Below are 11,572 nucleotides of genomic sequence, written 5' to 3'. Positions count from 1 at the left end.
GGGGGGGGGGTGCGTAATCGCTAAAGCGGGGCGGACCAAACCACTAGCGGGACGACGAAGTCGTTAGAGCTCTTGACCCGTGGAAGGCGAAATCACGAGGGGGAGGGGAGTGGTCGATGTGTCACCGGTACCAGGAGGAGTCGGTACCGCCCCTCGTCCCGGATAGAAGGTCGATAGAAGGTTGGTATGCCCTGGTGTAGATATCCTCTTTCACTCCTCTCGCAAAGTCACTTTACTGATAGATACAAAAATCACGTGTCTACAACACTCGGGTCAGAAAGCTGATAAAAACCGGGGGCGAGTCGGTCGAAAATTTCGGTGTCAATTTTCTTGTTCTCATTATGTACTTTACTAACTCAGATTGACTTTCATATTGTTTTTCATAAAATGACAACTGCACATGGCACAACGTATGGCATAGTAGTAGTAGTACAAAAAATAAGTATAGAATAAGATATAAGACCTAATATGGAATAAAATCTAATAAATCCTAATTACTCAAACAATAAGGGCCAGCACAAGTATGTCTTTGATGAAATTTCGGTATTTTTTTTCCTGATAACAAAGCTGTCTTTTGTGTACCTACTTTTTGCATTGTGAGAATTATTACATGTAAAGATATATTCAAATCCGTCTCTGGCATCGGGACTCTTGAAATCTGTTGTGCTTCGAGAAATGTAAATGGATCATTACGTAAAACATTATATTTTAAATTAGTGCATTCCATAACAAAGTGATATCTATCTTCAATTTGCTTTGTACAAAATGGGCAGAAATTTGATGGTCAGGGGCTACATTATGATATTTACCTGTTTCTATATTACTACACTTCATACTACTGAAATCATCACCGTTATACAGCGTCCTGTTCTGGCCGGTTCCGGACCCCCGTGCACGGTTCCTGCCAGGCCAGCCCTGACTGTGACGTGCTGTATGAGGGGGACACGGCCGTGTACGGTTGCTACCCGGGGTACGTGCTTGTCGGACAACATGTCCACACCTGCACGGCAAACGGCTGGGACGCTGAACCCATACAGTGCGTGCCGGGTAAGTACACGTCATCATCATCTGGTCATGAGAGTTTCACGGATTCTTGTGACTCTCCCTATCCTCCATAGCCCTGGGCAGGTCTTCCGGTCTGCAGCCCGCAACCTCACACAGTTGATGTATTTAGGTTGTGCAGGGTCTGCCTACACTAGCAAGCCCATGTTTGGGTGCCCAGAGAAGGACGTCACTAACAATCTCTTCCTTACTCCTCCAAGAATGCCCAGCAAAACGAAGTCTCCTCTCACGGATGACTTGAGATATGGGGAGAGGTACATCTATAATTGTATATTACTCATTGTGTGGATATTGCCCAATGAATGCAGTGGAAAATGAAATACATTTTAGTAGTCAGCGTCCTCACTATGAGACCGACAGAAACACATTATTTGAAACAGTTTTACCATCAGAAAACTAAATCCGTCTACAAATACAGAAGAGAGAAGAAGCATGTAAATCATAAGTATAATATATAATATAAAAGATACCATAGTTTTCCCGTTACTCTCTTGTGAATGAATGAATGAATGAATAAATGAATGAATAACTCACATGTAGCTTGTAGCTAACTTACCGCATTTAGACCCAATGGTACGAACATACAATGTACTAACAATCTGTGGCAGGCGGAACATCAACAGACACCAATTATGCAAACTATGACCTAATTTGCATAATTCATGTAAAAATTCTTTGACTCCTTATTGTTGAATGATGGGAATTGTACATTGTAACATGTGTAGGTTTCTTAAAGGTTAACACCACGATGTATATATTATGTTAATGTAGAGGTCATTTGCATAATTAATGAGGACATGTTGAAATGTATGACAAAGGGGAGGAATTTTACACGAAAAATATTGTCATTTGAATTTAGAGAACCATAAATTAAACTAGATTATGCTAATTACGACCTTATTTCAATAGTCAATGAGAAAAATAAAAAAAACATTTACAAAACTCATATATTTCATGCATGGAGGTATGAGACCTCCGAATTCTTGTTGTGTTTGTTTTAGAGTTGACTTTCCAGCTGCAGCACGGCCTGAGGCCGCATGTAGACGGAGACGTGATAGAGGTGTACACTGGAGCGGACCTGGTGTTGGACTGTACACTGACGTCTGAGGGGAACCTGCGCATCCTGGAACTCTCATGGAGGTGGCAACCATGGAACAGCCAAGCCAGCTCTAGCAACCACAGGTCCTGTACTTACTTTAAAGTGCTCATGACACCAAAATATGACCTTATGTGATTGTAGTTGACATATTGCCGACAGACACATTTACAATAAATATGAACGGTTCTCCTGTTAGAATGAGTGTGATGCATACCGGTTCACTGGACTTGGATCCGGACTTGTAAGAATGTTTAGGTTCAAGTCCAAAAAAACCTAAAAGTCAAGAACCGAGTCCGGACTTATTACCATAAAAGACTTTCCAAACCACCTAAAACCTTCCGTAGATTGCAAACTCTTTGCTGCAAACTGAAGAAAACATTGCCATCGGGCATCGTCAAGTACCGGCCTCCATGTTATGTGGCCAAAGTTTCACCCAGACAACATTGCAAGGTTGCCAACATGCAATTTTGTATATGCCATGGGTTTAGGTCCGGACTTACATATCCGGAACTGAACCTAAACCTCTGGACTTGAATCCGGACCTGAACCTAAAATTGGGTTTAGGTATGCAACACTCTGTAACACTTTATATTTGGATTTTGGTATTTTTTTCCTGAGCTGATGTCACCTTGTGATGTTAGCCAGGAAAAAGCACAGAAATGCAAAAATAAAAACAGAGATTCAAATAGAGATGCCTGAGGCGGGCGATTGGGAACCTTGCTGGATAGTCTCCAAAAATTCACTTTCAAAAGGCCGTACAAACTCAATTTCTTAGTCATCATGATTGGAACAAACTTCAAGTGACTTTATTTTATGCAGACTTTCGATATTTGTATGTATTTTACAGACTTTTTTTGGTGTCATTTGGTCTTTGATAGATCACGATATGTATGGTAACGAGATGAATGGTAACGAGAATCAATGGAAAAACTCATGCACTTGCAGAAATAGGTTTTAGGGGGCCACACTTATGTCACTATTTTGTCAGCCCAAGAGCTACCTATACTACCTTGTTTTTTTGTTTGTCTGTTTGTTTGTTTGTTAATCTAAATGCAACAGTCCATAACACGTGGCAACCAGGCACCTTTTCAGTTTAGTGACCTTGCCATCTTCAGATCAAAAGATACAAGGTTCCACTGCAGTGTCATAACAATACGCTAGGAGGCCCATTTCTTTTGCCGACATTTACCCACATACAAGACATCATGACAGTCAAATTTGACCCCCCGAACACGCCCCAAATACTGCTGACCTACTCACGGACACCTGCCAACTAAAAGCCGAACAGGCCCTAACCTCCCGTCCACACCAGAATGTTATTAACATTCAGCCGGCGCAGCAGAACAATAGCCAACCTCAGTCACCTTGCTCCCGACATTATGTTTCGGGAGAGTTCGGCAGTGTTCGGGTGGCCATATTCGGCTATGTGTAACAGGGGCTTAATGAATGCACAGCTTTATGAAAGGCGTCATCACATGCACTGTCCACTTTCAAAATACATGTACCTTTAATGCTCAACTACTTTCACATTGATATGTTTAGCACCTCGATGGGCTTTTTTGATCAGTACTTCGTGGATGACGGGAATCAAAAGCGTCTGTTCCTCCCGTCCATCTCCAAACAGCACGCCGGGAACTACACCTGCCAGGCAGGCAGCCCGGACCACCAGGGGGTCGCTGTGGAGGTGCGGGTTCTCAGTAAGTTGGTCTGGATTTATGATAGCATATGGCGAGGCGTCGGTGCAATGGTTAGAGCGTTGGACTCGGAACCAATGGATCCCGGGTTCGATACTCACCTTGGCCCGACATTCTGCCCTTTGGAAAGGCACTTTACACGACTTCACCACCTGTACGGTGGAGTGACGCCCACCGAGCCTCTTAGGCTAATCCGTCTAACAGTGTGCCAAAAAGACCCTACGGATTTGGTGCGCCAATGTGTCAACATCAGCTCACCAAGAGCCGTTAATTTTCTTTTATGATAGCATGTACGGACTGGACTGTAGTATTCCAAAACGTTATTCCGTTTTGGAATGGACCACGTTATGGAACACAACATTCCACTTCGTTGCTTTCCAAATCATGGCGCAGCTGGACCATGATTTGGAATATTCCATAACGTGGCCGACTACGCTTATCTAGAGTATTGCATACATTGGATCATCAGGGACTCTGTCTTATGCCTACCAAGTAAGCCTTGTTTGTCTGCGTGTCTAGATCTGCTTAGAGTTTTCTGTATGAGTATGTGTTTAGATTAGGGTTAAGGTTATAACTAAGACATGAAAGTCATGTTTTGGAATGGATTACGTTTTTTTGGAACACCACATTCGTGTCATTCCCAAGCATATTTTGGAATGGACCGCGTTTGGAAATGCAGATACATCCCATTTCGAATTAGTATTATCTTTTGGAATGACCGCAACGACCGGAACGCATTTACGAGACGGAAATGCGCGTCGGTGACGGTCTGTCTGTCTGTCTGTACAGATTCGTGCAGCCGGCTTCTGCCGCCTCAAAACGGGACTGTGACGAGCTGGAGTCACACGGTGGGGAGTCAGGTGACCTACTCGTGCCATGAGCAGTACCGACTGGTGGGGAACAGCACCAGACAGTGTCAGGCCACAGGAGAATGGACAGGAGAACAGCCAACTTGTCAAGGTAACATTTACTTGTATCTGTTATCATTTGAATCGACTGAATGACTAGCCTGGTATCTTATCGTGCCTTGGGCTGGTTTTCCTCGGGGCTGGAGGAGGTCTTTTCCGCCCGCTTCAGCTACTTTTCCCGGGAGATATTTCATGTTGAGAGATTGATTAGCTCCACCACGTGGTGGGGAAAATCACCTCCCCCGGCGTGCCATCTCTATTAGCGTAACACTCCTACCGGACCCCCTGTTGTTCTAGGCGGGGGAAAACTATTAGAGCCTGCCCTAACTACTATGCCCCAACCACGACAAGACGATAAGATGGATACCAGGCTACTGAATAACACGGTGTACATACACATATCCCGAAATGAGTTTTCTATTTGAATGTCTACATTTCATCCTAATTTCTCTAAACTTACAGAGCCCAAAATGTACATTTGTTGTCTGAAAAAAAACAATAAAATAATTTTATTTGGCCTTTATCAAAAATAAGATAGAAATAACATGGATATTTGCCAAACTATCTCCATTAATAAAAAAAAGATGAGTCGTTTAACGAAATGGTAGAATAAGGAGGAGGAGGAGGAAAAGAAACACGGAGGAAAGCAGTATATTTCACTCCCATGGTTATTGAGTCTCTGTTGTATGGAGTGAAATATGATTTTTATAACCTACGCGTGTCTTACATCCCAGTGTACAGGTGCAGTGAGGTGAGTGCCCCTGCACACGGCGGGATGACTCCTACGTCTTTCCTGCTGGGGACCGAAGTCTCATTCTGGTGTGAGAACGGTTATAACCTCAGCTCAGACGCGGACCTGGTGTGTAAAGATGACGGTACCTGGAGCAGCAATGTTCCGGACTGTATCAGTATGTACTTTCCCTACGTATACATTGTAGATTATAGGCATCCTATGCAATTTCAGGGTGGAAGACAAAAATAAAATATTCTGGAAGAGGTAATCTGTATGATATTGATACTTACTGCCACTTCTCAAAAACACCTTCGTCATCGTTTCATACTTGCTTTTGAAATAGCCCCCAAACAAGCTACGTGAGGCATTTTGTTTATTTTGGGGTACCAACCACAAATACCTAGAACCAGCCTACGGTGTATACAAAGCATCGTATGTGTGCCTCACAGGTACCAGTATGCAATGGGATAGGATAGTTTCAACTCTTTTTATTAAAATAATAATAAAAAAAAATTGACCTTGAAAATCCAGTTTTGCCGCCCCGACGTAGCATCGACGTAGCTTTAAACACAATGTAAAGAGGGCTTTATGCTCTACATTTACAAACAAAATCCCAAACCAACACTAGAAAAACATGCTGGCAAGGGTTTCATGGACATATGACCGTAACTGGAGATATATAAGAATAACCGGAATAAATTATTTGCAAGCTAATACATCACGTATATTGTCTCTAATATGTACGAATATATTTTCATGTTAATGACAAAATCAGCTGGCAATGGAAGGGCATGTACAATAAAAAACAGCATACTTGGGCTACAGACAATTTTCCCAAACCCTGCTCCTCGTATTTAATGAATGAATGAATGAATGAATGAATGAATGAATGAATGAATGAATGAATGAATGAATGAATGAATGAATGAATGAATGAATGAATGAATGAATGAATGAATGAATGAATACATTTATTGTACACACATACCCACTGGGTTACGTACAGGTCACAACAAAAGAATGGGATACAGATAACGTTACATATATACATCGTCAAGTAACTACAATTAAGCAAATTGAGTCAGTTATTCAAGCTTGATGTTCCTGACTTAGGGAGAAGAGATGTTGCATCAGTGAGCGTTATTTCTGGGCAACGAAATGGTCAGTATTGCCTTGCACGGCCAAGTAAACTCGTTAAAAATTAATTTCCTGATTTCCTTATCCAAGGTCACTGTGAAAATCACGCCTGTGGGAAAGGGGAGAAATGTGTTCTTGATGACGGGACGCCGACCTGTGTCTGTAAGACAGCTGCAGACTGCTCGGTGGGACCAGAACCAGTCTGTGGCTCAGACGCGGAGTCGTATGGAAATGAATGTCAGATGGAAGTCACATCCTGCTCAACGGGTCAGGACATCGGAGTGGTTCATACAGGCTTCTGTGAAAAAGGTAGAAGCAATACATTACTACATACATTTAAAAAAAAACACGAAATGTTTTAAGTATTACATCACATGCTGGTTCCATTTCTTCAAAATACAAAGCAACGAAATTAAATTCGTAGAATGAAATCCTACACGGCATGAACACTTCATATCAGACACCTCTGTTTTCATCATTGATTCTTATCCTCATCTCTGCAATATGGTGTCACGTAAGGTACATTGTAATTTCCAACACAAGAAGTTTTCGACTCTACAACTCCAGTCTTTGTCGAGGAATAAGCAATCCATCGCTTCTTTGACGGCATGTTATGCAGATGACACACGTGCAGAAGTCTGTGGCACCCCCCGTCTTTGTTGAGAGATGTTGTAATTATCTGATGTAGATGACCTCTTTAACTCTTGTCCTGCTGGCATTCCTGGCACAATATTTTTCAATAATTTTATGTCTTAATTAGATCATAGACCCCCAATTTTTTTTGCCCTGCAGTGGCATAGTTACTTCTGCATTCGTTGCGTTTCGCTGCGGTGTGATGCGTTGCACGAGAAATACCCCCAAATCGTACCTATACAGGGTGTTATATAGATGGTACTGTATGTGCCGCGCGACATATGTTGCGCACAGCAGGACAAGGGTTTTAATACCTCGTGCAAAAGAAGTCTCAAAGAGGCCAGTTTCTTGTTTGGAATTTTTTTGTTTACCTTTATTTAACCTCGAAAACTACACTTCCGCCGTGACCGCTTCTCAAGCGTTCAATGGAGAGGTTTGCTTCATAATGATCTCATAATGCTAACTGCTGCTACCACCGTGCCTGGTCTTGCAGCCGGTCTATGCTATGATACACCAGTAGCCGTTCCAGATGATGACCTGACACAATGCACCCATCAGTACTACATGGACAATGATAAAGCCAGCTGCGAGCTCGTTCCTGCTGGACTGTGCATGACAGGACCTCAGGGGTTTGACTCTCAGGACCAGTGTGATGCTGCCTGTGACGGTAAGACTTCCGTTTTGGAGCTTGTAATAGAAAAAAAGTAAGCCATGCATGACCCGTTGCGAAATGTGCACTTTATATTGCATTTTCTAAGGTACATACTATACACAAGCGACTTGACGACAATGCGCATCATATTTGATAGGAGTGGCCTGATATGAATGGTGTCTAGGATTGATTCTGTGTATAGTCAGACAAACTGGTAAGAAAGCCGAATTAGGGATTTTTGGAGCTGGGAAGAGATAGTACAAAACCTTAAAGACTTCCACTGCAATGTCACGGGAAAAATATTCTGGATGAGGAAATTTGTCTGATATTGACATCACTGTCATTTAAATGCCACCGCCATGCCTTAGCACCTTTTCGTCATCATTCAATACTAGAAGCGTTCAAAATAGCCCCAAAACAAGCTATGTGAGGGATCTATTTATTTTAATGGTCAGCCTGTCGCATCTTTGGCTCACAGATATTAGTATGCTTTGGAATAGGACTACATTAGGATAATGACCAGAGAATTGACTTTAAAAATCCAGTTTGCCACCCTGATACTGTATTGGATGCCTTTAACAACACAGCATCCTTAGATTGCAAATTGTGTCATTGAACAATTCAGATTGTATCAAATTGTTCCCCGATTGATGATATTACTGCAGCATCTGTAGTGTGCAGCCTGCCTACTGCAGTCCCTGGAAACTGCAGTCTCGGTCTTGCCCGCTGGACCTACCATCCCGACAGTGGGGAATGTCTACCGTTCGTCTACACGGGTTGTGGGGGCAACGAAAACAACTTCCTGTCCAGGGATCAGTGTCTACAGACGTGCCCAGGTAAATGGGTATATGTCTGGGTAAGAATCTGGTAGAATGGATAGATATCCCCGTTGGCAGTTTGAGTCTCTGTTAACAGAAACTCCAATCGAAGTCTCTGCCAGTAAAATATGCAATTTATGTTTATTCATACACTTACAATATTAACCCTCAAACCACCGTATGGGGTCAAAACTAACCCAGGCGCATATAAATATGTGCCGTTTTTACATTTCTTGTCGAAAACAAAATTATTCTTTTGAGTTTGTTTGTATATAGGTCTTATACTTTATTATACGTTTTACTGAGTTTGATTGAGTTATTCTAGAAAGGTTTTATCTGGTCCAGTGGGATCAAAACTGACCCTAGCATTTTTTTAAAACATGTGAGTCTTCTGTTGTCCTCAATATTTCTTCCAGGTAATAAGTTCCCTTAAGTTTTATGTTGCCCCCTGAATTACATGAACAAATTGAATCAGAAAACTCAAAGATTGTGACCCAAGACCTAGTTGCCTATGGACCTTGAGTCAAAGGTCATCAACATGGCTGCCTGGAGGCATCTTGTGTGAGGGGCATGAATTATGATAATGAGCAGTAATTATTCACACTTAATCATGTAAAAAATGGTGATTTGCTCCTCGAATTCAATACTCCTCCAAGACAAGATAGACCATACCAATAAATGTGGCAGCATGTCTGTATGGTTACCTCTTACAGTGCGCTGCCCGACATGTGAAACAGTGATGCAGCTAAACACAGCTTGTCGTTTTTCCACCCTCCTCGGATCACACGGTATGGATAGTTATATAAGCTTAGAATTTCATGTAATTACAAACACAGGCTTCACATTGGCATTATTTACCCATAATGATGCTCAGTTTTACCTACCTTACACAAACAACAAGTTTATAAAATTCCCTCATTTACTGATAAGAAATTATAGAATTTCCGTATTAATAATCCAGATGACGCCCTTATTTGTGTAATTGATATCTGTTAATGTTCCACATACCATCACACATGTTGCATGTCTTAAAGCCCTTATCTAACATTAAAATTCTCATTATGCAAATTAATCCATTCCTATCTGCATAGTGTACATCCAATTTTGTGCATATATCTGTCTGAGCTACGTACATAGAATTCATTTATTGCGTAGTTACATAGAACAATGAAAATATGTGGCAATTTAGCATTGAGTTTTGCCGAGGCAGCAGTTGTATTATACAGCAACAATATTCTGATACCCCCGCTCCAAGTATACCCTTCATGTTGATTATAGTCGTGTACAACATATTATTCCGAAAACAAATTCTCTTTTCAGCTCTGAAGACCAAAGTCTTGGAGGTTGCTGCAGACGAGTCTTGGGTGACCCTGAGTGTTGAGGAAAGCCTTCATTTGCCGATCTCCGAGCTGCCAGCAGGTAACCTGATTGTCCCGGTGATGTCCTCACAAGGCCCGTGTGGATGTCACCCTCCCCGTCTCCTGCCACTGGACTCGTCTTACCTCATCATCTTCACCTACCAGCTGCTAGTGGTGGACGAAACCACGTATGTGGAGGTGTGGGACAGTGAGGTTGAACAGCAGCTCAACAGCTTAACCAACTGTGTTGATATGAAATCTAACCCTGGGACAGAAGTGGTGGAGACACACATGAAGTTTACTCCAGGGCAGAAGTAGTGTACTGGTACAGGACGTCTACTCCTGGACAGGAATGTTACAGTTACACAAGAAGTCTTTTCCTGGACAGTTTTAGTGTATGGACCCAAGAAGTCTACTCCTGGACATTAGTAGTGTAGTAACACAGGACGTCTACTTCTGGACAGGAATATTACAGTTACACAGGAATATTACAGTTAAGAAGTCTACGCCTACCTGTACAGTAGTAGCAAAAGAAGTGAACTCCACGACAGGAGTGGGGTAATGACATAAGACGTCTACTCCCGGACAGTAGTAATGCACAGAATAACAGATCAGGATCAAGCCTAATCCGGGACAGTAGTAGTGCAGTAACACAAGAAGTCTACTTCTGAATAGTGGTAGTGCAGTAACACAGGAACTTTATTCCTGGACAGTAGCAGTGTAGCAACACAAAAAGTCTACTCCTGGACGGTAGTAGTTGAATAACAAGAGATGGACTCCTGGATAGTAGTAATGCAGCAACACAAGAAGTCTACTCTTGAACTCGTATGGGGTTAGTGTTGATGAGTTTCTACTGCAGTAGTGTGGTAAAACATAAAAACCTGTAAAATTGTGCATCAAATATTACGGATAACGAAATATGTTTTATTTCAGCGGGTGTTTAGTTTTCCGCTGGCAAAGAAATATGTCAAATATTATGACTAACGAAATAATTCTATTTCAAACTACCCATTCTTTGATTACAAGAGAAGTCAGGTGTTGTAATAAAAGAAGCTACCAAATTTTCCACGTCTTCTGAAACATACTGTTTTCCTCGTAACAACACTGACCCACATTACAGAGTAATGTTTTAGGTCTTACACTGCCAAAAAGAAGCCGAAGAGAAAACATATTAAAGAAATCAGAATTAGCATTTAAATTATGATGAACTAGAAAGGCCAATATTTGCTTTGGAGCAAATACAGCGATGGGTTCACCACATTTTACGACATGGCAGGGAAAGAATGAGAAACACAAGGGAAAACAATGATTTACATTGATATAACTATAATATGAAGTAACATACAACTAAAACAACAGTTGGATAGCTATTCCCTACTTTATTGGTTAGGATTTTTAATTGCATAATGCAAACTGTTGATTTTCAAAATAAAAAAAAGTTACAATGCCCCGCATTCCAATGCTGGAGCAGAAAAGCT

The 11,572-nt window shown here is 41.8% G+C and overlaps 1 protein-coding gene across 1 annotated transcript in view; it reads left to right on the top strand.

The window, feature by feature from the left end:
- LOC109464005 (sushi, von Willebrand factor type A, EGF and pentraxin domain-containing protein 1-like) overlaps positions 1–11,307 on the top strand; it is a 36,675-nt gene extending 25,368 nt beyond the window's left edge. The window contains exons 14-23 of the mRNA XM_019760925.1: positions 862–1,047; positions 2,064–2,244; positions 3,704–3,858; positions 4,645–4,815; positions 5,498–5,671; positions 6,724–6,942; positions 7,760–7,933; positions 8,584–8,754; positions 9,450–9,524; positions 10,057–11,307. Of these exons, the coding sequence (XP_019616484.1) occupies positions 862–1,047; positions 2,064–2,244; positions 3,704–3,858; positions 4,645–4,815; positions 5,498–5,671; positions 6,724–6,942; positions 7,760–7,933; positions 8,584–8,754; positions 9,450–9,524; positions 10,057–10,412 (1,862 nt within the window). The 3' untranslated portion in view covers positions 10,413–11,307. The remainder of the gene's footprint in view (positions 1–861; positions 1,048–2,063; positions 2,245–3,703; positions 3,859–4,644; positions 4,816–5,497; positions 5,672–6,723; positions 6,943–7,759; positions 7,934–8,583; positions 8,755–9,449; positions 9,525–10,056) is intronic.
- The last annotated feature ends 265 nt before the right edge of the window (positions 11,308–11,572 follow it).

This window comes from Branchiostoma belcheri, unplaced genomic scaffold, assembly GCF_001625305.1.
Source record: "Branchiostoma belcheri isolate BF01 breed outbred unplaced genomic scaffold, Haploidv18h27 scaffold130, whole genome shotgun sequence".
In the NCBI taxonomy this organism is placed as follows: Eukaryota; Metazoa; Chordata; class Leptocardii; order Amphioxiformes; family Branchiostomatidae; genus Branchiostoma; species Branchiostoma belcheri.
The sequence above is the reverse complement of the archived record's forward strand: the minus strand, read 5'-3'. Positions and strand labels throughout refer to the sequence as shown.